The 26,421-nt window shown below is 41.6% G+C and overlaps 1 protein-coding gene across 1 annotated transcript in view; it reads right to left on the bottom strand.

Moving 5' to 3' along the window:
- The window catches only part of slc25a26 (solute carrier family 25 member 26), a 54,190-nt gene extending 39,338 nt beyond the window's left edge, over positions 1–14,852 (bottom strand). Inside the window, exons 1-5 of the mRNA XM_020086655.2 lie at positions 14,693–14,852; positions 12,606–12,762; positions 11,588–11,706; positions 3,731–3,835; positions 3,031–3,078 (exon numbers count right to left, since the gene is read on the bottom strand). Coding sequence (XP_019942214.2) covers positions 3,031–3,078; positions 3,731–3,835; positions 11,588–11,706; positions 12,606–12,762; positions 14,693–14,725 — 462 coding nt within the window. The 5' untranslated portion in view covers positions 14,726–14,852. The remainder of the gene's footprint in view (positions 1–3,030; positions 3,079–3,730; positions 3,836–11,587; positions 11,707–12,605; positions 12,763–14,692) is intronic.
- Between the last annotated feature and the right edge of the window lie 11,569 nt (positions 14,853–26,421).

The raw sequence follows: 26,421 nt of genomic DNA, 5'->3' as shown, positions 1-26,421 counted from the left end.
CCTCTCACCAGCTGGGAATGGCTCCAGCTCCCCATGCGACCCTCAAATTATAAGAGTAGAATCTCGAAATCAGTTTTAAAACAGGCCACAACTGCAGACCCCAGTTGGGTCAATGTAATGTCACCTGTTGGTACCAGTTAATACCTAGGTGAGCAGGTTTTTCCTGACAGCCATAACCGTGATGGAGGAAGCAGAGAAGGGATCAGCTGAGAATTGAAGGGGAGAAGAATAAGGAGGAAGCAGAGGTGCGGTGGGGAGGAGTCTGGACGGAGAGGTGTTTCATAAGCCCTGCCGCTACATTCTCTGCCTCAGACTGCCAGGTTCCAGCTGTCGGGGGGAGAGGCTGCCATATAAAAATGATATGTATTAAACGCCGGTAAGGGCAACACCAGAAACACATTTTCCCTCTCAGCAGTGAACGGTTCACTCTCACTCTTACCCAGCTCGATGAAGTTCCTTTATCTCTTCATCACTTCCTACCTCAATGTGTGAAAAAGGAGGATTCATATAAAGTGGCTTCTACATAGTAGGTGAAAGAGCAAAGAGTGAGAGAGACGTGCAGCCCGTCCGTATGCTTGTCGATCAGAGGATGTTCCAGGTGCCCGAGTCAAAAAGAGTCAGACCCTGTCAGCTTCACTTACATTCCTCGTATCGCACTGCATTTAATAAATTACTATCTAACAGCCCATCTCAGGCTCATTACTCAAACTCAAACTGGAGCAATTTAGATGAAAACTGAGATCAGCTCACAGCGCTTTTGATCAGAAAAGTTAAGCGTTTGCCATAAAAAAAAAGTCATTATTTTCACCGTCGTGACTGCAGCTCATAAATGTCAAAAAGCTGGATTGGTGTTGTGGGGGAGCAGAGAGGGGGTGGGGAGAGAACATACAGTAAAGAGAGGGGTGAGGAGGGGAAACAGGGAAAAGTCAGGTGTAGGGATGTGATGCAGCGCTAATCTAAGCATGCCATCTAGTGGTGACAGGTGGTATAATCCACAAAGAGAATATAGGAATTCGATGACAGCTTGAACTTTGGAGATCAAATAACAGACATCACTAGATGATGACATATTGTTGAACGATAAATACAATGAAGTTTATACCCACACAACATTAACTGCTCATATCTGGGAGCTTTTGAGTTGTAGAAACAAAACATTGTTAATGATTATGTACATCATTTTTTCAGTAAGGAATAAAACTCCTTTTCCCAGCACCACAACTTTATTCACCAAAATCTGAATCTCACTGATTTCCTGCTCAATCCAGCTGGAACCTGAAAGCTGCTGACTTTGCTGACAGTAGTCAGTTAAAGGTACAGTGTGTAGAATTTAGTGATATCTAGTGTTGAAGTTGCATGTTGCCGCTGAACACCCCTCACCTCACCCTCCCCTTCCAAACATGAAAAAGAACCTGTGGTAGACTTCAGCTGTCATAAAAACGTAAAAGGTGTTTAGTTTGTCCAGTCTGGACTAATGTAAAAAACATGGCGGCCTCCATAGTGAGGACCCCCTCGATGTAAATATAAAGTATTTAAATATAAAGGGCCTTTTCTGGGGTAAAGAAAACTACAATTAATACAATTTAGATGAAATGAACTAGTGAAAACATCATGAGGATTATTCTACATTAAATTTCTGCCAATAGATCCCTTTCACCTAAATCTTACTCACATCCTTTAATGTGGAGCAAAAGTAAAAATTCGTCAATAGTACATATGGAGATTATAAATGAAAGTTAGGGCCTCTCAGGGGTGTGCTGCGTAAAATCCAACATGGTCGGTGCGATGATATGAATCACGATTGGTGGTGCTACTGTGCGAACGCAATCTCCAAATTTGCCACAACTCCAGAGTAGCGCGAATGTGATACCATGCACAGCAGAAATGCCTAATGAAGAGAGGGCTCCAATTAGTGGGCAAGCCAAGGGGGGCTTTGGGAGGCACACCATAACACATAAACAAACTTATCCTGACAGGGTCGATTTGCCAAAAAGAGCGAGATACGTATATGGTGAAGGAGGCCGAGAGAAAATGAATTACCTTCTCGACACACGTCGCTGCGTCACTGCAGAGCATCCTTTGCCGTTCCTGCGCCCCAAATCCCTGCCGCCACAGCCGCCACGTTTCATCTGCCAGTGTTAGTATGCATACAGGCCGTGCGCCAGCCTCCAAATGTATTCATTTATTCAGAGCCCCTCAGAGAAATCACAGTGTCTTGTTGTCCTTTTTTTCCCTGGCTGTCCAGATGGAATTTGCGTGAATAACATCAGTTTAGTGAGGCAGAAAATAAGTACAGGCCAGCACAGCGGAGGGGACTACATTGCACCTTCTCCCACCTCCTCAAAAAAAAAGGATTGAAAGACAAGTGTCACCTTCATATACTTCTTTCTCCCTCTTCGTCTGTCTTTCCCATTTTCTTTTCTACTTCCATTGAATCTCAGCAGGATGGAAGGGAGGAGCAAAAAGTGCGAGATCAATGCAGCTTTCACTCCAATTATTTTGCGTTATCATGCACTGCAGGTGCAATTAAACACAAGATCATGAATCAAAGAAGTCCAGCGTCGTTCTCATTACAAAAAGGTGAGTGCAGCCCAGTGCTCATTTATCCTTGTTTTGTTTTGCATTTATAATGCAACTAATTGCATTAATTAATCAGATGTGCTTCCAATAGGAGGGAGAGTGTCTCCAACAAGTAATTGAATGAGATGAAAGTGGTAGAAAAAAAACTGTAAATCAATATTTCCAACTCCAATAAAGTGCAAGAGAAATTAAAATGTGTTCTGTCAGAAGGGTGGAACCCTCAATAATCATCAGCTGTGTCAGAAATAATTCACTACAAAGACATCAAGCAGTCAAGTTGTTGTCTTTACTATAAACCCATTAAATTGATTTCATTAGAATTTGTGAGATGTCCCTCAGAGTCGACTGAAACTAAACTAATGTGTGTGATCAGCTATAAAAAAGATAGTATTGGTTGTGATCATTATTACAAGTGAATGACAGACACAAAACAAAGTGAATTAATCCTACCTCTCTGAGAACTGTGCTCCCAAATCCTCTGTACAAGCCTCGGACACCCTGCTCAGAGAAAACAAAGTTTTACAAACACAGACACACAGTTGATTTCATATCATATAACTGATGTTTTTATTTTAAAAAAATAAGAAAACATTATTTTTTAAATCAAGCATAGCATACAAAACAATTATTTTATAATTTGCAATAATTCAAACCAATCACCAAGTAGAAAAAAGTGTATACATTATATGTGAAAGCAAAATAGCATTCCAGAATAATTCTGGATTATTACAACCTCTAATATTCATAATTCTATTTTCTATTGTTCAAGATGACACATATTTAAAGTAACTGCTGCGAGCTGGATTAGAGTTGAGGCGCGGTCATCCACGCTACCAGATGAGTTAGCACGCGCCACGCATTCAGAGGATTGAGCCCTCCTGCAATTTCTAGTATTCTCCAAAGCAGACAACCAATTAGAGAACATAGTACAAGACAAACTATCGAGAGATTCTGCAAGAGTGTTCACAATTCGACCTTTAGAACATGGCCTTGCTGAACAGACAACCGACTTTTGTACTTTGTATTAGATTTGTTTGATCGTCTGACGACCTCTTGCCCTGACAGTGCTATTATTACCAAACCATGATACAAATATAGAACTATTGCATTAAACCAGAATAATCTTTTCAGGAAGTGACATTGACTGTACCTCTCCTCTGAGTGTCCCCTGCAGTATGTGGTAGGTGGTGGATGAGGGAGAAGCCTGGGCCCTTTGTTTGATCACCTCTGTGGGAACCCGGATAAGACACGCCACCTACAGGATGGACACAGCATGAGTTAAACAAACAACCCCACATTTATGATCTCAATCTACAGTAGCGTCCTTCATAAGGGTTTTCAATACTGTAAACATATTGCATTTGACTGCACTAACGTGTGAACAAGGGGACCACTCACTGCCCTTCACACCCCTCCACTAGGTGCACTGCTGCTGTATGATAGTGTTTTTGCTATGTGGCAGGTGGCCATGACAACGAGGGATTTTGGTAATGTGCAATTGAGCCAATGAACAAAATGAGTAAGGAAGAAGCAAGCTGCAAACATGAAAACTGAGAAGATTCATCAGGCCGACTGCGTCCAAACAACTTCCATCAAACGCACTGATGGATCCAAGTTCCCTGCAACAAGTAACAACCCATCCACCATATGTCAACAAAAGTATGGACTGCCAACAGCTAGTGAAGACAGACATGAATATTTATGCTTCTCATCGCCCTAAAGGCAGGCAGGCACAGCTGCCCACCTGGCGACTTGATTTCCCATTTATCCTGCATCAGAGCGGAAATACCGGCTAACAGCGAGCAATCTTACAGAACGATTGGTGAGCCACCCCCCTGCTGCGACTCCCCTCGGTCATACAGATGCCAGTCTGCTGGTGCCACCCTCGCCACACCAACGTGAAGCAGGGAGGAGGAAAGAGAGAGAGTGATGGAGCCACTGCAATAAAGATGAAATGCACTGCTTTTTTCTTCCTTTTCCATTGAACTATCCATACTGATTTAGCATTTGGGCCCCCAGCAGAGGTTTTACAGGGAATGGGGCCCCAAAGGAGAACACTCTTCCGCTCTCCACGGCAAGGGGACAGCTGTTCGAGGTTGCATTTCTGTCTGCTTCGCATCCTCTCTGTCGGCTCCTCTGCCAGACACCAAGGACGCCTCACGAGCCAGAACAAGAATTTTTGTGGACTGCAAAAAAGAGAGGCTAAGTCAAGCAAAATCACAAACTGAGTTGACATAACCTGTGAACAGCAACAGGAAATGGTTTTGTTTCTTGTCCACTATTGATTATTATTTGGTCCATTTTACAGCTTTATTTTTTCCAGTACATTATTATTTTTTGCTGTCGGCCAACGCAACTCCCTGTTTTCAAAACACAGTGAGCAGATAAACTCCATTCTCTCTACATATGAGCAAAAACAAAAGACGTGCATGAGCTTCTGGAAAGATTTCAGTGCACCTCTCATTACAAGTAAGTGTGAGCACCTTCCAGCTGCGGCCAAACTGTGGTGCAAGAGCACCACCAAGTGGCGTCACCTACACCTGCATCACTTCCCTTGCAATAACTAGGCTGGTTGCATGCATCTCAGAGATCTCATTTGCCCTCCCTTTGGTCAAGTTACCACTTATAATACATTGTACATCATGTTCTCCCCAAACCAATTCTCCAAAGCGATAAGAATAAGGCAGCTAAACAGAATGAAAGTGGCTATGACAAGTAATTACTGACGTAATTGGATGGAGGGCATGGAGTGGAGACAGCCTTTCCTCTCTTGTCACAACAGAGGGGAAGGCAGAATGAGGCTGAGATTATACCAAATAAATTACGGACATTGTTTGTTTGGGAGTAATTTGCACGCCGAGGGGGTGGGGAGGAGAATGTTGAGTGAATAGAAGATAAAGTGTGAAGTGTCTGGGGCCATTTCAGATCTTGGCAAAAAGACGGAAATGCTGGTGATGAATCAGGCCGTGTTAAAATACGTCTGAGCTGCATCTTCTGTGGAGATGAGGAGGTACAATGCAGTCATGTCACAGAGAATAGAAGATTTCAGAAGGTGTCTCCCATTTGAAGTCAGTCTTGTTACCTCACGTTTCGAGGAGGGCTGTAGGTGGAAGGCTGTCAGGAAGACAGACGTCTGTTTCCTCACCTACTTCGCACGCCCCTCGTTCTCAATTCTTCCCTCTGGCATGTAAACGTATTATAAACCCATTGGAAGCCTTTTAAATTCCTGCTACCATTCATCTTTATTTACAAGCTGATGGATTCATCAAGCAGCATTAATTAGGAGGCTGTCTGCCTGTGATCGGAGCCTTTCAGTTTCCCTCGGCCTGCTTCTGTTAATCCAAATGACAGAGCGTGTTTTCAATTTCCAGCGCTGCCCGCCAGACAACAAGGTGCAACGCTTGTGCTCAATCACTGGCAAAATCACATCAGGAATTGGGAAATAAGCAGGGACTCAGAGCACATTATCGGCATAGCCAGCGGATCAATCTGCAGATTGAGTCATTGCATCCCTCTGTCCACCGCACCCCCCCATCATCCCTCTTTTACTGCCCATGGCCGTCAGGACGTAGTGAGAGATTACCGTTTAAACACTGCAGGGAGACAAAAGGTAAGAAAAACAGATGTTTAGGACCTTGTCATTGAAATGTACTACATTCCCAAGTGATTTGCTCAAGAGAAAGGGCTGCAGTCACACATATAAAAGAACTGCAATTTTCTTTAGAGAAAAACAGAGCAGAACTTTATTGCACTTCAGAATATCCTCACCTTTAGTCCAGATTTTCAATTTAACACTAAAATATATAATACAATGTGAGCAATGTACGATCCAATAGACAAATGAACTCCAGCTGAAAGGTTTGCTAAACAACTTAATCTCTTAACTTATTTAAGAATTACTTAGCTCAAAACCAGAACCCTGCTTTAAAGATAAATCTCAGTGGCAACACAGTAAAGCCTGTATAGACAACACAATCTGCACCTCTCCCTATGAAACACAGCTTGTGCCACAGTCTGCATCAGCACCAAAGTCCCAGGACTTTTCTGGCTTTTTGATCGTAAGCCCATTCGTGGAAAAGAATTGCCGAGACTAAAATATAGGACTGCAAAGAGAAAAGCAAGGAGGAGAGGGGAGAAAAAAAAAGGTCATGAAGTAAAGGGGAAGAGATGAGGACGCCACGTGTCTCCAACTTTGAAACAACAGCCAATAAATCACAGAGCGTGGTGCTGCTCAAAGGCGATGCATGGATTATTTCTAGGTGCCAAGTTTAGTGGCTGCCAGCCCCCCCCCCTGCAAAAAAAACCCTCCTCCTGTGCTTCCTCCTTCTCTCTGTCCCCCTATCTTGTCATGTCACACTGTATTTTCCAGTACATCCTCCCACAGACGTGTGATGGTGGTGGTGAGGGGGGGTTGCCTTGACAAATGAGCTTTCAGGGCAGACGTCGAGCGAATGGGAATGAAGATAAATCTGATTTAATGGCTGGATAACAGCCTGCTAGAGCCTGACAGACGCCATCAGCTTACACATTCTTTATGGGAGCATCGCACCACTGCAGTTGCACAAACACCAGGGAGAAGATTTCTCTCATTGTCTTCTTGACCCTCCTATTGTTTCTCTTTGCAACTTTTGCCTTCCCTCCTCCTGTCCTGCCTTCGGGTACAAGTTAAGCCAGGAATTAGGTAAGTTCATATAAAAGTGGCATTAGTTTGAAAAATTTAAAGAGAACACAAAAGCTTAAGCAAATTTCTACATTGTATCAAGAGTGCAGCTCAATAATTCTGTTTAAACCCAAGTCAGAGAGAAACAGTTTTTATGTGTGAAGACAAACTGAGCACAGTTTTCAAATCATTGTTAATTTTTTTGTCTTTTGTTCTGTATTGTTTTATTGCCATGTATTTTGTAAAGCACATTGTAACCTTGTTTGATTAGTGCTACAGAAATAAAGTGTTACTATTATTATTATAAATTTGTGTTATCCTGTCAAGCAGTTGTTAACATGGTAACATCTTGCCCCCTTGCACATGTATCTCTATATAAATATACTCTATATAAAGATGGACGGGGTGACAGCTCACCAAACATAAAGCCAAAGCATCTTGATCGCCTGCTCTTGGCTGGCTGCAGATAGATCATCATGGTTTCTGTCATTGTAGGGGGTTCTTATCAGATGCTCATTTGTTTCTGGCTCATTTTTTTTAATTAATTACCTGATTGTTTTAGGTAATATGTCATGTGACTGAGAAAGGCTCAGTGTGGTCAGACGGCAGGAAATCGTTACTGTGGCTCCATTCCCCACGATCGCTACTGATGGCAGCATTCTTGTCTGGGATAATTGGTTTCTTTTCTGGATTATGGGAGTAAGTGGAGCTGCACAACCCATCGAACAGTCTATGTTTTATATGGGGGCAACAGGAAGTTTGTTTCAACTTATAAAAAGCAAGTTTTCTCTGAACAAACCGCATGGCTTCATCTGGCTCAGGTCGGGTATCCGCCCTCTTGTACATTTGTATTTTCACTATAAAAAATTCCACTTAAGAAAGGAAAAATATATGTCTTTATCTTTAAAATTATTTTTAAACTGATGATTCCAGTACTTAATAATTAGGGTTTCACACACAGCGTTTACTTTGATGAGGCTTGTTGTTGCTGTGAAGGCCTGACTACCCCCCCACCCCATTCCAGTCGAAGGACATCTGTGAGACCGATGTCTTGATGTTAAACATGACAATTGCTTGAGTTTAAGTTTGTATAACAGTTTTTTTTTCTTACAACTATCTCATATTTTATGCTAAATAAATTTGGAGCTACAACTCCCTCTGGTACAATCATAATAGACTTTAATCAAGTCTCTCTCTAGTAAATTGGTGCCAGCTCGAGCACATCATTCAGAGATGCTTGTGGATGGGATTAGCAAAGCAATAACTCCCATAAAGCTTCTGGTGTGAATGTTGCTGAGAGGAAACAGTTGGTAAAACACAACTAAATAGACTCCTGGGGAAAGAAGCATGGGCTGATGAAGAGGTTGTGTTGTGATGTCAGACCCAAATAAAAAGTTGCTTCTTCTTCTTTAAGTTCCTGTGTGTCAAAAGCTGCCAGCAACCAGCTGCTCCCAGCTAGCGTGAGACAAGTAGGAGAAAAAGCCAGAGAGAAACACACTGAAAACATGTGGCACTGTCAAACACTGGCAGAAAAGAACAATTAAGTGGAGGACGAAACATAATGCTAATGAAAATCTGTTTGAGTCTATATTAATGTTGGCATCAATGTGATTTGTGCTGAATAATTCAGATCTAACTGAGGTAGGACAGAGGAGAAAACTTTTCTACTATAATATATTGATAAACATTCGGCCAGATTTATTACATTCACAACTTGTCCTTATGACTATGGATTCTTTTTGACAGATTCTTCCGATCCATTAACAAAAAAAATGTCCACAACCCTTTGTTTTACAAACTATCTCTGTTCAGAAGAGTACACAACAATTACTAAAAAGGCTCAAACAAGCGAGCCAGTAGCAGACCTGTAGGTGGCGATAAAGTCTTCAACAGCGTTTCTTCATATACCAGAGAAGAGTAATATTGGCAAGCCAGACGACAGTAAATGCCAGTAATGTGGTGCAGTGATGCTAAACTAAGCTTGTAATTAGACCTTGCAGAGCTAATCAAATGTAAGTGTGTAGAGCCACCATAGTTGTATTCTGGTGCTAGTTCATTAAACAAAGAAATAGTAGGCATGTGCAAAGTGAGCTGTGACACTAAAATGGAAAACTGTCTTAAACACGGAACCTGGAGTTTTTGAAAAAACGTTTAAAATGTGGAGGAACATTTTTATCCAGCGTTGAGGGGCTTTTAAAAAACTATTTATCTACCTACTGATCTCACCAGCGGAATCATAAGAAACATGCTGTTGTGTATTTGTAATTTTCAAATCACTTTCTATTTCTTTTCATCATAAAACATTTCTTGAAAGATTTTTCAGGATTTTGATGAAGTCTATACAAGACTGAACTAATAAACATTTACAGAAACCAAAACGTACAGCATAAAGTTTTTGAAAATCTTCACACCTAGTAGAACCTGGAATATTCTGCCATTTTACTTGATAAACAACGAGACAATCAGTCAACTGATTGCCTTCATTTACTCTTTATCAGCTAATTGATTTATCGACAGATTGCCGCAGCAGCAGACATAACAGATCTATTGCACCCCAGCTAGTCTGGCTGCCACCACCTCTGTTAGACCCAAAGTGCAATCATTTTTAATTAAAAGTCATTAACGATGACTGAGGAGATGCAGAAACATATGTGGCAGCAGTTGCATCATAGTGCAGACATATAGGCCTTGCATACAACTCAGGGCAGCACTTTGGTAAACCTTTCATGGCTAAGCCTTGAGATTACGCTCTTTGAACAAGCCGTATCCAGTTGCCTGGATGCAGAGGGGTCCCCTCCCCTGCTCTGCTCAGCTCATCTCCTAGGATTTGTGCATTTGATGTGCTCAAATCCAGAACAGGGGTTAACGGAGCCGCAACCTCAGCCTCACCTTTCATTCTCATCTGTGCTGGGCCCCAGACAAAAAGTTGAAAATTGTGCCGACTGTGTTAAACTTATACAGTATCTGCAATAATTGGTATATTGTTTGTGACAACGACAAGACATAAACCAAGTGCTACGCTTATTGAATTTGTGCTGATCTGAGAGTAACATGGTTTCTTCTTCAATAACGTGACACACCAAGAGCAATTTAAGTCCAGGGAAAACTAGGGTTGGGTATTGTTTGCGTTTTTTTCTGATACTGGTGCTAAATAAAATGTATGACCAAGGCAAATTGGAAGCTAAAGTTTATCATATTAACTGTAAACAATTTAAAGTTTGATAAATCTAACTATACAAATATACACAAGTGCGCAAATTAATCACATATCAAATTAAACCTTATCCAACTACAGTAATGTAACACTACACAACAGTTTCAGTGCTCAATATAGTAGAATACTCCAACTCCTCAACAATTGTCTCCCCGCCACCGGGGGCTGATGTGCTGGCAGAAGCAGTGAAACATCCGTCGGTTGTCAGGTGCTTCATTAAGTTTGTCTTGTTCCTTTACACTGAACTGTTTTCCAACATTTGATGCACGTCCCACTGTCAGAATCCTTTCGCATGAATTAATGCCACACTTTTCATTGTTTAGCTTCAGGGAAGTATTTTGTGTGAGGTAGCTACTAGCAAACTGCTGGGGAAAGTATTTCAGTACAGAGCTCAGGCACCGAAGTCTGCGCAGTGATTCAGTCCGGATGGTACTGGCCATTTAGGAACCAGACTCGCACCCATCCCTAGTGAAAATATTCAGGCCGGGTATGTGTGGAATAATCACATTTCATAAACATGCAAAACTTGGCTAAATTACACCCATCCAAAAACCATGAATACTGACAACCTAGCATTTTGCAGGAAGCTGTGTTGGTATAGCAGGGGGGCATCTATCTTTCCTTATACCCAATCCCTCAACCCACCCCCCCACTTCATGCCATTGAAACTGTCCACGGCCCCCATATGGCTCAGACTCACTGTGGTTCACTGTGAGTGATCGGGAGAGGACGGACTGAGGAAATTGCGCCTCCTTGCTTTCAAGACCAAATTCCTCTGTCTGAATTGGCAGAGTCAGGGGGCCTGAGCTGGGAAAGTGGATGAGTCAGTATGCAGTAATGAGATCTTATTTACCCAGCTGGTGGAGGGGAAATGCTGGGAGTGTCCAGAGAAAGCCCCCTTAACTCACCCAGCTGGACTCTGGGGCCTACGGCCAAAACCACAAACCCCGCCCCCACCCTTCCCCTGCTGCCCCCCCTTATATATGTGGTGTATGTGGTGATGGTTTGGGACTTACAGTAGTGGGAAAGAAACATAACTTATATTAAAATGATTTTAAAGTGTACAGCGCGAAACAAGAGTGCAAATCCACAAAAGGACACCAAAGTTGGGACAGTGATGGACAGACACTTACTACTTCACCAAGGGAGGCAGCCAGCATGTGAGTGACAGGTGCCACGTGTGGCGCTGCTCGTGCTCCGCCAGCACCGAGCAGGGACTTTGTGCCTTCGTAGGTGACAAAGAAAGCAGCAGCTGAAACCAAGCAGAACCACAGCCATTTAAGGCCCATTAGTCAACCACCATACAGCAATTAATATCCCTCACTACCACTGACAGGGGAGACACTGAGGTGTGTGTGTGTGTGTGTGTGTGTGTGTGTGTGTGTGTGTGTGTGTGTGTGTGTGTGTGTGTGTGTGTGTGTGTGTGTGTGTGTGTGTGTGTGTGTAGCTAAGAAAGTGTGTCTCATACAGAAAAAGTTCAAACTTTACTTTGCCAACTACCACAAACTATTGAAATATGCACATAACATCTCACTTCTGTCAATTTCTCTCTGATACTAGGCTCAAAGTCGAGTTTAGCATTATTTACACTGATCCATAATAATCAACAGATTTGTGCGACTGTTTGATTACACACTCTATTGATAATCAAATACTGCTGCTTCTAGTAGTAGAATTGTCTGAATCCAATGTGGTTCTTAAAGAATATTTCTGAATTCATAATTTCCTTCTTCAGAGATCTGCTTGGAATTATTGTGTTAATGGTGCATATGCAATCATATGGATGGAAAAAGTTTGTTTATCGTTGCAATAATGGTTTGAAACTGACACTTGCATGTGTTTTTGCATCCAACCTCAAAAAAGAAAGAGCAAAAATTAAAACAAATTTGAAAGTGGATTATTACACTTATCTGAGCAACGACACAAACACAAGTCTGCAAAGTCGCCCTGTAACTCATTGTCACTGTGCTGTGACTGGAGGCATGTCGAGAAAACAAAGTAATTGTGTAAGTTTGTGCATTTTGCGATCAACACAGAGGTTGAGTCTGAATCTGATCCCACACAAAGAAGAGTCTTTGTTGTTCAGTCTCCACCTCTGGGAGAACTGCCTTCACATCAGAACATATTTCCGGCTAACAGTGATTGTCTTACCATTGGGGAAGGAGCCAACAGCAGCAGATGGGACCCCTGCGTAGATGCCCCTGAAGCCCCCTGCCTTATAGAAACCTTGCTGACTCTGCAGTCTGGTCTTAATGGTGTCCAGGGGGAAGAGGGTCAGATCCACACACATCCCCGCACAGCCTCCAGCCTGAGGAGATTTCAATCACTTTGTCAGACACAGAGCTGCACTGCACACTCCACCAGTGATGGAAGAAGTGTTCAGATCTTAATCTGCATTCAGTGATTTTTGTTTAGCCACTTGGTGGCAGCACAAAAAGCAATAAACAACACTGTCATATCATTGCTGATACAGTAAAAAGTAAAGCCTGAACAAAATGGATTTAGTTTAGTTAGTTTATTTGTATTTAGATTTTCTGATGCAGATATTGAAGGAGTAAAACAAATGTGGGATACTGATATATTGGCTGATCTATATTAAGAAATAAATTATGTTGTAATGATTCCTAAAATCAAACAGTTTCATTCCAAATAATAAGTAAAGAAGAAACAAACATACGAATACATATGGAGAACTAATAAAAAAATGTTTAATGTTGAATAAACAAATGCACACCTTTTCCGCATTGTTTAGTCTGTAAAATGTTTATGTTTCATATCAGAATATAGAGGCAAACATGAACGCAGATACCAATGTGTTTGTAACAGGCTATCATCCAACGGATGAGTCAGTCTATCAAGCAAAATTACACATCCAACAGACACGAGTCAACACTGTGCATCAATAATAAAATTGGCTTCACCCCCTCCGACATCCTGAGACAAAAGTGTCTGTATAGAAATGTTAAACATGATTTAATTATGTAATAATATTTTACTTCTACAAAGCTCCTGGTAGATGGTGAGCACCTGTGAGACTTCAATATGAGTTGTTTTCAAATTGTATTTGGTGAATGTGGGTCCTGAAAGTTTTGAAACCAGGGGACCTGAGGCTGCTCTTTGATTGGTTGTTGCGTTGTTCCATAGCGACTTGGCTTGGGAACCGGAGGGTGGCTGGTTCAAGTCCAGCATGGACGGAAGTTGGAGAGCTGCTAGTTCACCTCCTGGGCACTGCCGAGGTGCCCTTGAGCAAGGCACCGAACCCCCCCAATTGCTCGCCGGGCGCCTTCATGGCTGCCACACTGTTCCGTGTGTGGTCACTGTGTGGATGGGTTAAATACAGAGGTCAGATTTCCCCATGTTTGCATGTTGCATGCTGTGTGTGGGACCATAAAGAGAAATTTTAATCTTAATTTTAAAACACAGCTGTATCACCTCCAGTAGGCGGCCACCTCATGTGATCAAGATATGATGCTTGTGTTTGCTTGAACCATTTATGATCTAATAAACATCAAACACTGGCCCATTAACACTGAAATGACTCATTCATGTTTACATTATTCTTAATTTGTGTAAAAAAACTAAATCTGTCACGTTTGGACATTTCAGCTTTAGGTCATTATCTATACCTCTTATACTTTGAGGTTCACGGGGGAACTGTCTGTATGTCAACTTTCAAGAGATTTTACTGATTTCACCTTTCAATGATTTAACAAATAATAATGTGTGCTAAAATGAAGAAGTCGCCAAATTTGCCTTTTATTCTCTCAGAAATTCTGCAGTCAAATCTTCTGCAACTTGTTTTCATATGAGCAAGTTGTGAGTGCCATGATGACCTGTGGCCAACCTTTTCTTTAATATTCTAAGAATGTCTACAGTCAAATGTTCTGGAACTGGACATGCAGACAGTGGGGGTCACCATGAACAAGAGCTTGGTGCATTATCTGTGTGGAAACCAGATCAAAGTGTCATTAAACTCTCGTCTTCAGGTTTCATCTGCTCCACCGTGTGTGTGTGTGTGTGTGTGTGTGTGTGTGTGTGTGTGTGTGTGTGTGTGTGTGTGTGTGTGTGAGCGGGTTTTCACAAACGACCACATGACCGCAGTCCTTGTCTCTGACACTGTCTTCTGCCAACAGGTTCATGTGAAGCAGCTTGAATGAATTACTTCAGGTTGCATTAGCACTTAGCTGCTAGCAACACGGACACGTACAATAACACAGTGTATAAAATGAGCGTCTCACCAGCAGAGAGGCGACGAACCCTCGTGTCTCCATGTTCCTGTGTGGCTGTCAGCAGCTCAGCCCCTCACATCTCCAGCTGCTCAGCCGGCTGGACACACCGCGCTGTGGAAACATGCCTGTCAAGGACGCTGCCATCTTGGCCGACACACTTCCGCCTGACGTCATGACGCACGCTGCTCACGTGACTTTGAACGCCTTGTAGTGATTGTCAATATTTTATTGACAACATATACCAACAAAAACTATCTGTGCCGGGGATCACCAAATATACTTTTTAAACCAAGAACAAAACAAGTCATTTATGTAAAAACTAATGATTAAATAAGATTATATTAGAAATGAAAAGAGAAAGAAAAGATCCCGATGGCTCTATGCAGGAGACGAAACACAAGGAATATGAAGTCAATTAGTATTATTATTATTATTATTTTAAAAATAATAATTGGCCGAACTAATCAGAATCTTATTAATAATAATAATTATAAAAACTATTTATAGAGCACACAAATTACAAAGTGCTACACAGCAAGAAAATGAATTGTTAAAATACAAAAGGAACAACTTAAATAAGAATGGCAATAATAATAATAGAGATAAAAGACTGATATAGCCTGGCACCACAAGTCAGGAACATGCCTTCCAATAAAGGGTGACAGTTTAGTGACTCATGTTTGTCAAAAGTTGTAGCCACTAGCAACAGAGAACTAATATACTGAGCCACACAAACATTGTCTAATTAAACTTAACTCTGACTTTTTTTTTCTATTGGACTCATCAGGTTCCTCCATCTTCTGGATTTACTTCCCACTGCTGAGAAGGTAGAATATAAGAGGAGTATACGTGTGAATATACGTGAATCCTGCAGAAAAGAAGAGGTTAGGGGAGAAGAGGCACTTTTTTTTTTTTTTTAAATCAGTATGAAAATATATCAGTAAATACAGGATAATACAGGGTTTCCACATGGTTTTGATATCTGAAATATTATGTACTAGGTCTTAAATATGTTCAGGTAGTTTTTATATGTCAACATTCATTTAACACTGCTTCAATCATGCTTACATTTTTTAGAGGTGGTAAAGACTACAGACTGTAGTTTGAGATGTATTAAGGGTTATTCTGTACTCATTGACACCTGCAGAAATAAAAGTATTCAATAATATTAAAATTAAATTAAAAAAATTAAAAACTTTGCTTTTGACCTTCCTTTATACACACAAACACACACAAACACACACATGTTGTAACAGATGACTGTAGGGCCTTATAATCTTTTGTCTAACCTCGCCCTCATGATGCCAGTGAGTGAGTGTGCTCAGGTGAGTGTGTTCTTTTTCCAGTGACACGCTCACTGCGTTATTTATGTGCTGCTGTCAGACAGGCAGCCCCTTCTATTACGGAAAAGCGGGCGAGGGGCCGCCACCTCTTTATTCAGCCCGGACCTAATGATGTCTGGGCTGAGTGCGCCCAGTTTGAAGCTCGCTGCTCGCCATCCATCTTGTTGAAGCGGGTCTCGCAGGGATCCCAGTGGACGTGAGCCCCAGCTGGGTCTGGACCGGGCTGCTGTCTCTGCTGTCTCCGTCTGTATTAGGCCCGAGGATGACAACAGCATCACTTACTCTCCACTTTTCATGCTTTTATTGTCTCGATGCAGCGCTTCAGAAGATAGAGTTCAGAGGACACGTGTGGGGGTTGTTGTGGTCTCTTTTTGTCATGTTGTTCGGTCGTGTTTTATCACTGTGATATTTATTGTGATGCTGACTTGATTCCACACTATACGCTCCATCCCTTAACACACAGACTGAGGTTGTTGTCCCCCAGTCCAGTCAATATGGCACATTAATTCTATACCATACCTGAAATTGATTTTTCGTTCTTTGTGCTGCTGTTGAGAAGTGTGTACTGTCCAGAGCACTGTCTGCTCCATCATACAAAGCCATTTATCAGCCTGTCACAGCACGTCCTTGGTTATTGAGATTTTTGTTATTTGTGCTCCAATCACTGTATCCATGTGAGTCTCAGTGGACCGTTTGCAGAAAAAAAACCTAAGTCAGTATTAAAAAAGTGTAAAAGTTTGACTGGACCACCAAGTTTGTTACTACAGAAAGTAGCTTTTAGTTATTTATGTAATGATCATTGATGAAATCTCAACTTCGCCGGTGTTAAATCACGTTTAAACACCTGCACTCACTGCTTGTCAGTTTAACTTGAGCTGTTTTCCTGACATGAACTAAGGAAAATGTCTGAAAAATTATGTCAGAACATTTACCGGATTTTACCTTTTACATACAAAGAACAAATCAGGAGATTGTCCACTGACACAAAACCTACTTACAGTGTTCTCAAGCTTATCTGTCTTTTTGAAATATTCCCGTTTGCACCACAATCATACACTGCAGCTCATATCCTATCCAACCTGTGTGTTATGTTGTGTACTTAGATGTCACATGAGTACTTGTATGGTGTGTACTTATACGTTGATCATAAAGATCAGTCTGATCTATGTCCTGTACAAATGGCAGAATTGACAAGAAAGTTGACTTTGACTTATCGGCAAATATCACAATGCCAGAGTGATTCAGACCACACCTAGTATTCACATATTTTGTATTCGGTCATTACATATGACTCTGTTTCTAAAATAACTTTGAACCAAAAAGTCATTATAGCCTCTTAAATGCTATAAGAACATATAAAGTACTTCATACATTCTTTTCTGTCTGTATACATTTCCTTTTTTCAACTTTTACTTTCTTTTTGATATGTGTGATATGAGTCTGTCATAATAAGAAAATGTCAGTGTCATGTTCTCATTGAAATGAAATGTGATGAGAATGTCGTTTGTGTTAAATGCTCTGTATCTGATGATCACTCAAAGCTTTACGTTACAGTTCTTCATTCATTCACACATTTATGTGCAGCACTATGACACATCCCTTATAAACTGTTGGCAGGTGGCAGGACATAACAAATAAATTCCAATGCGGAGAGCACATGTTTTTGTTTACAACGCTGGCGTCGGCCCATATCACCAACATCTCTCCCATCTCGTTGTCTTTTGGAGTTGACATCTTCGTCAGTGTCTTATTCATGTATTGCCCTTTTTGTTCATCCTGACATACTTGTATTCTTCCAGCTTGGATCTGTGTTATGTGATAGAAACGCCATCAACACACCCACTTGTGAATTCCCGGTATGTTTCCCTGCTCATTTCTCACAAGGGCACACTCAGACATTTCAGTGCATGTCTCCAAGCAGCTTTAATGTGTCCCTGAAAACATGTCAGGAGGGCATCTTACAGTTTGAAACTGAAGAACTCAAACAAACTGTTTGGCACCAGCATGGCCTGTGTCTTTTGGGTAGCAGGTGAATTTACCCACAGAAGTGAATGTAAAAATGTGTCTGGATGAGAGTGTGGGGTGCTCAGTTACCCCTGTGTAAGGTCAATGAGAGGCACCCGCAGCCTGGGCAGATTTGCAGGAAGCACCATTGATCTTGACCCACTCAGAGTATGATCTCAGAGATAAAAGGGAGGAGACGAGAGGGGAACTTATTCACCGTCAGCCACAAGTCAGCAAAGGGCAAATCTAGCCCGCAGGCTGTCTTTGAAAAAATGAAGGGCAAAGGCACGGAGGATTAAGCCAGGAGGAGGGGAGGAGAGAAATGCAGGCAGATATAAGGGTGATTGTAAAAACAGAAGCAACATCTATTGTTTTTGCTCGCTTTCAGAGGTACGTGTGTTAGGTGACAGCCGGAATGAACCCAGGGTCAAAAGGTCACGTGACTCAAACAGGTGAGAGGGTGCATAGAGTTCACCCTGAAGTTTTTACACACTTTTTCTGCCTGCTTCTGTGTGTGTGTGTGTGTGTGTGTGTGTGTGTTATATCTGATCATTTACATTTTGAATTCTTTATCATGAATTTTCATTATCCTTCTTTGAGAGGCCCAGTTGCTCCTTTTAGACGCTGTTACAGACAAGAGATTGTCATTTTTTTTCTTGTACGCAATTTGAGGAGGCGCCATCTGTAATGGTCATTATTCGTGAGCTGAGAGGAACACACATCTTGACTCTGACACAGCGATATTATTCATGAGACAGGCCGGTCAAGCAGCGTGGTAAACTTCAGCCGAAACACAACTCCTGCTCATTAGCCAGCCTAACATTTGCATCATTAGGACACTGCGACAGCAGGGGTGGGAGGAGATGCGACTAAGCGCCTTTCATATACCTCATTTTTCCTCTCGGGATGAGAGGCTACACGAGTCCGTGGCAGGGGAGGGGGGTGAAAGGGAGGCTGGGAGTGATGGTCCAAATGAAGAGAAAAGGTAGGTGACAGGAGGGGAGGAAGGAGGGAGGTGAGATAGAGGGAGGAAAGGAGACGAGAAAGGTTAGAGAGAAAGTGGAGAATAAAAGAACATTCATTATGAATTCACTGAATCGACAAGCTGTCAGGCTGCGCCGCCGTCCGTATAGCGTATAAGCCTCGGCTGCACTATTGAGTCCTACGTCACAGCCCCAAAAGTGTTCTCTCCTTTCCTCACCTTTTGGCGGCATCCACCTCACATGCCTTTGCTCCATGCTATCTGCTTTTTTGGATTGACCCCCGACAGCCCTGAAAACCCATGTCATCATCCCATCTTCCACTTTCCCCCTTTCTCCCCCACCTCGTGCCCTCTCATCCCTGCTGGGCCACCACTGAAATATGAGCTGCCTGTAGCATATTGATCCCATACCTCGCTCCCGCCTAAAGATAGATAGATCACAGACGAGGCGTAGCACTACTGATGCCTCCTCCTCCTTCGCTGCAGCGGCAGTTCCAGTGGCTTCACTAGTTGATATTGACTGCAGTGATCAATTTCACCACGATGCATACTGATGAATTCTGTGCTCCGGTTGTCGTCGTCTCAGAAAGAGCAGGTGAGCAGGTGAGCAGGAGTGGAATAGTGGAGGCCTTGGATTTGTCAGGATGTGTGTAATCACTTCTGGTATAGTGTTGCATTGACATCAGCTGACAAAACCTGTCATACTGTAGATTGCATCACATATCTAATGCTGGTTGTGACACAACAATTTAGTTACACTTTAATATTAATATTAATGCATTTAGTTGGTTCACAGAGGATCATTGTAAAGGCCTCAACACAACTCTCATAGATGCCAAGGTTTAATATGTCGTTATTTGTTCTATGGTATTGATCACAGCTCTAAATATAAAACAGTAACAAACCGTTTCATTCACTACAATGAATTGATTCCTAATCATTTATGAATTCAGATCTTTCAGACCATGTGAGTCAACCATGTCCTGATGACATCATGCAAAGGGGCCTGGGCATTAACCTTACTTCACCAGTCATCTAAATGAAAAAGCAAACATGCTCATTCTCATACTTGTTCAGAACTAGCTGAGCACGATCTAAACTTCAGTTCTGATCGCAAAAAGAATTCAGTTTTCAACAGCATTCAGTTAAACAGCATTTAACTTAACTTAACTTAACTTAACTTAACTTAACTTAACTTAACTTAATGCCAAAACTAGGAAAAACTTTATTCCTGACAGCGTTAGGTGTATTTTGTTCATTACTGATCAGCAAATGTTGGTACAGTAACATGCTAAACAACATGGTACATATTATAACTGCTTAACATCTGCATGTTAGCTGGTTACACGGACACCAATATTCAGATTTTTACCTGATTAAGACAATAGTCTGAATAAGCTACTGACATATGAACAGTATTTTCAGATTTTTCAGATGATAATCAATGGTCAAGTTAAGACATGAGGAGTATTCCGACCTTCGTCTCAATCACATTATAACGTCCTATTGGAATTTTCACTCCGACTGCTTGATGTCATAATCTGAATTATGCTCTGTTACATGTTAATGGGAATATGAATCAAATATTCCATTAGTAAGTGATGAAAACGTCATTATCAAAATAATGTTGTATTCAAAATAAGGTAAACAGTTAGATTATTGATGTAGTTACTGTGAGCATGTAGGAATGCTGCTCTACAGAGCTGCTAGAGAAAAGTAATATCATGTTGTACAGAGAATCCATCAAAAGCTAATGTAAATGCTCTCAAATTTACTATATAATATAATGCATGATCTGTGTCTTGACTTGACTTAAGTAGAAATTATTGCATTGCTTTGCTCTGTTAACATCTACATTCACGTTGAGGGCTGATTTGTTTCTCATGGATATTAACATTACTGATCATTCACTCGTGTTCTGTATTGAACATGAATATTAGAGACACAAGGTGAGGAGTTATTTTTTATAATAAATGATTATATCAATACAAAACTCACTGAGGAGTTTTTTGAGTAAGACTAAAAGACTAAGCTTTAACAGTTATTTCAGAATACAGAATTTATCAAAACCCAGAATACAAGATTTAAAGGAAATAGATAAATGTCACAAAAACTGCTTTCTTCTCTAAAAAGATATGTTATTGTTGTTTATCAGTATGTTTTTACAAATGTGAGAGGGCATTGGTGGGATGGAAACAAGCCAACAGGTTGAAGTCTCTCTGAAGGGAGGTGCTGACCAGCGTAAAAGCAAAGACACATGTACAGCCAGTCTCCTCACAGAAAGCAACTTACACAAAATGATATCAAAGGAGAGATACGGTATCTATTCATCACTACTAGTGTGGCTGACTCCCTCCCTCCGCCGGCTTTAACTGACTGGCCTTTCGTTGCTTTGGTTCCCAGTCACAGGCGACACTTGTATTTGTCACGGCTAAGTGCAGAGCAGGAGAAGGTGAGAGCACCCAAACAGCAATATTTCACAAAGAGCTGCAAAAAGAATTGTGTGAGCTTTGTTTGCAGCGTCCTGTACCCTGTGATGAATCGCTTCACCGAGGCTCACTTCTTTATAATTCGTGGTATTGCTGCCTTTTGCTTTTTCTTTCAGACACACAGTTTCCCCCTATAGACTGGGTCACACACACATCCACTAGGTGATGGTCTGATAGAGAAGAATGGAGGGCTGGATTCACACGCAGGAAGGTTAACACAGCACAATTTAAAGGACGGAAAAGCTTCTACACAAAAGAAATTCCTTTAACTTTTTCTATAGTATAATGTGCTCGTTTCCATTAGAGAACATTTGTGTGTGATGTGAGCACAACACACACCTCGTTGACTCGACTAATGCCGCCCCGTCTTTGTGACTGCAGTGACAGATATCCCTGCCAGTCCTGATTGCCCTCTAGTGGCTGATGCCTGATCGCTACTTTAACGCTCGACAAAACCTTGTGCAACAGTGCACAGTTTTCTCAAGGCTGCCACTTTGATACACACATGATGTGCCCTGAGTGACTTGAAATTCTAGTTAGATGTCAGCTGATAGCCTCTGTGGTGACCTGCTCCACCTTAATGCGTTGAACCTGTGTCTCGTTCAGTATCTTTACCTTCTCCACTTGTGTGTGAAGTCTCAGTAAGTCACAGAGTGTGTGTCCAAAATCACACTGATCTCTATATAGTCCACTGTGCGGTTGCCTTTTTGTAGTGCTACCCAAATGTTCAAGGATTTTTTTTTACTCTATCTAGTGCTATCTATTGCATCCCACAATGCATCACGAAATGTAGTGAACAACCTAACCGAACAATACGTACCATCATGCATTGCACTCGCGGTGAAGAGACAAGAGGAGAGGGGGCAGTAGAAACAGTCTTACCTGTCGTACAAATGCAGAGCAGGTCATCACAGGACAAACTGCTGCAAACATTTGAACATGGTCATTCAGCAATCTTTTTACCTAAAAGTATGAAAACTGAATGCAAAATAAACATTAAAAATGTATTGTGGTAATAACTCACTCACTCACTATACTCGGCCCAGAGAAAATGTGGCGAGCAGTGAGTGAGTGAGTGATTTTGGACCCAGCCAGTGATCCCCTCTTCTTCCTCAGTTTGTCAGTTCAGGAGTTACCTTGTGCTCCAGGTAACAGAACTGCCCAAACTCTTATAACACCCTATAAAAGAATGAAAAGAAGAGTTAACAGTGCCATCACCTCTGTTTTCGTGCAATTTATCTTTAAATGCAGTATTTATTATCGCTGTATTGCTCAAAATAATGTTCTGGTGAGATACATTTTACTGTATGTCAATGAAGTCTATGAGTGTAAAGTTTCTACAACCAATCAGAGACACATGAAGCCAGAACAGAGCCTTTTCTACTTCCTGTTAATCCTGTTATAACAAAATTGACTGCAACTCACTAGTTAAAAGCCAGTGCTGAATAAATGAGAGTGAATGGAGGTAAACAGTTAAATTATTATTAATTATTATTCTTTCCAAATATAGTGTCAATCACAAGTCAGACTTTACATGAAAAAATACTAATGTCTCTTTGTTAGTGTTATGCTACTGCATGTTGATGGTCAGTAAAGGACTGACAAAACAGCCTTCCTTGATGGTACTCCGAATCTAAGAGAGATACTTGCTTCTTAGAGGGCATATTTATAAACCTCATGGTTGCATTATGCATCACGTGTCCTTTTAGTGCAGTGGTTTTGCACATTCTCGGACATTTATGCCACATGTCTGCAAGATGCAATATGCACATGAATTGCAGGGGCTGTATTGGCTGTATTTGGGCTGTGTGTGAGCTCCAGTGTTGCCATGTTTTTTATCTACAGAAGGTTCCTTATGGTCTGTGGTGTTGTGGTGTGCCCTCTAGTGGAATATGCCAGTTACATGTACAGTACACACATATACAGAGCAAGGTTTTGCATCAAGACGCTCACAATGCCTCTGGTTGTCTCTGCCAGTGAGTGGCTAAACAGGACGTCTCTGGCCCAGAAAAATAAGTGGAATAAGTGGAATTAGCATCTAAAGCAGGACCAGTATGATCATTGTGTTTGAAAGCCAAATGTAAATTTGGCTAATGCAGTAACTTCTAATTCGCCAGTCTCCTCTGAAACACCACAGCACTCTCTGCTTTCCATGGGGAATCTAACTTTAGCTTTGGTGCACCACGTGTTATTTCTATTAGTGCTCCTCAGCGTGCACAGCACAGTCAATTTCCACCAGTGTCATCTGGGTCTGAGAGCTCAAAGTTGATGTGTTGCCTGCCAATAACCCACACTGTGCTCCAGGCCTGCAGCAGATGAACCAGATGTGAACAAGTGGATTTCATCTGCACTGGCAGCCATTCCCTTCAGATGGATCAATAACACCAGTCCCCTGTCACAGCCAGAATGAGAAGTCTTGGAGTGGCTCTTGTGGCAAAAAGCCGGAACAGAACTGTTCGCTTTGTATGGATCGATTCATGGCATGCACATCAAATCAGAGAGGAGGACGGGAAAAGTGTGTGTTGCATGAGTATATGTGTGCGCCTGTCTACTGAATGCATCTGTAAACGCATCTCTATCACCGTCCCTGTGAGTCAATGAAGATGGAGGAGCTGTGTTAGTGTAAAATATGCACAAACATGCTCGGCAATCCAGTCCTATCTGTTCCTTCTGTGGAGCCTAATAGAAATATGGATCTGCTTTCGTACGGTCGCTGTCACACTGACATTTGATTCATCCCTACATGTGCTGATAAACTGGCCCCAATTTGGCCTCAGTGACACACTGACACTCTGTAGTGTCCCTGAGTCGCAGGAGAACTCTGACAAATTATTGCTACGGATGAGAAAAACGTTTCCGCGCTGCTGGGAAATTCGTACCGTGGACTTATCATCAGGGGAGATACATTTTAAACATCAGCCCGACCCGTCTCGTCTCGCCACATTCACCTTCACGTTACATTGGAGAACTTTGTGAGGGTCTTGGAAGGAGAGTATGGTCCAAACTTTGATAGTGATCGACTCTGCACTATAATTATGATTCAGCAACATAAATGTTACATCAGATTGTACTCTGCTTGCAAATGATGACCTTTTATACAGCAAAGAGTCATAGACACCGTGAGCACTGAGGGAGAAGCTGACCTTTACATTTCAATAACATCTGGACAACTTGGTCTGATTTACTGTGGTATCACAGTGCCATCTAGAGGCCAAATGTTATTCTGACACTGTACTGTATATCTCAAACAGATAACGTATCAATCAGGCAATGTAACATGGTTTATACTCTCAAATACACTTTGAATGTGCATTTTGGAAGATAAATTAATTGAGCAATAACAACACACAAAAAAATACAAACAATTTTGCGGAACAACGATTAATCTTTACAATCAAATGTCTTGACCTAATTGAGCCACTGTGATGATATAAAATGTTAATGCGCCTTCATGAACCCTGCATGAATAACTCATATTCTTACAATTCATCAGCTGTCAAGCATTATGCCTCGTGCCTCTCTCCCCCTTCAACACACGGAAATGTTCTCATCAAGCCACAGGGAGGGGAGGAGTCTTCTGGGACCACTGTACGTGATTGTGTGATAATAAGCCATTAGCATGCTAATTTCATAATTCATCTTTGCAGTAATGGCCTGCATCAATAAAAACTGAAATGGGGCAGTCCTCATTTGTAAAAATATGTTTGAAATGCCCTTTATGATTAATGTTAAGTGACACAGGGCTGCAGCCAGCAACATAACACAATGTAGGTGATTTAAAAGTATGTATATATTAGAGAGTGAACGATGATTCCTCTCATGGGCATTGAAGGGACAAACTTGGTGTTTCTGGGGTTTTTTTGCACAGTCTTAGAGACTGGTGCAAATCCTTCCAGTGAAGACGTACAAATTGATCCTCTACAACTGTGCATATTTCTGATCGATTGTGTTGAACTGGCAGCTCACGGGGGGGGGCTCTGACCAGCTGTCCTCCACCACCTTGTTCTCCTTTTTACACGACCTTCTCTCCCCAGGATACAAGCTCATGAGAATCAGCCATGACAGTTGTCTTGTTCTATTGATCTTTGACCTCTAAATCATTAAGATGAGGTTCAATATACTTTTAAGTGACTCCATTGACATTCATACAGCTTCTGCACAGGATGGTCCTCACAGGACAACAGCCTGGAGTTGAATAATGCGTTCTGTCATCTAAAACTTTATCAAGTCTATGCTCTCAAATCTGCGACCTACTCCAATTGATTGTTCTCAGAGACTAAGTCGTGCATTAAGTATATAATATAACAACACTGGACCTCCAGCTCAGTGCCTTCTTTTTATATAAAATAAACTATTCACTTAATGGAATGAAACTTTTGCATCAATCCAGTGTTATAATCGTCCATTTTTCTGGTTTCGCCAAACTCACAAGATCTAATTACAGTCTAGCATCAGTGGCACCTAAAAATCCAATAAAAGTTCAAAAAGTGATTTGCTAACAAAAACAAACACATGCTAATAACTCGGGGACTTAAATATGAAATGCAGCTCTCCTATAAATGTTGATTCCATGCTGCTCTGCATATACATGAATGAAGACCCTGACAGAAAAGACACACTCAGCCTTAAATGTAATGCTTTTGACTTGATACTTACAAGATTAACAATTTAATTGTAAAAAAAAACGTTATGGGATCACTCAAATATAAATCATATTTATCAAATGGAAACCAACGTACATTCACAGAACCCAGAGTTTACAGCTCACGCCACAAAAATCATGGCAAATGTTGGACTGGAAATTCTCAGGATGAGAGCAGAGAGGAAGGTTGAGGGAGCAGCTCCCCGGGGTGCTGCAGAGCTGCTCAAGAGTTTATCATCCCTGAAATCCTGGATCCATTGGATTGAGGTCTCTGAGGA

The sequence above is a fragment of the Paralichthys olivaceus genome, chromosome 2 (genome assembly GCF_024713975.1).
Source record: "Paralichthys olivaceus isolate ysfri-2021 chromosome 2, ASM2471397v2, whole genome shotgun sequence".
In the NCBI taxonomy this organism is placed as follows: Eukaryota; Metazoa; Chordata; class Actinopteri; order Pleuronectiformes; family Paralichthyidae; genus Paralichthys; species Paralichthys olivaceus.
This window is presented reverse-complemented; position numbering and strand designations above follow the sequence as displayed.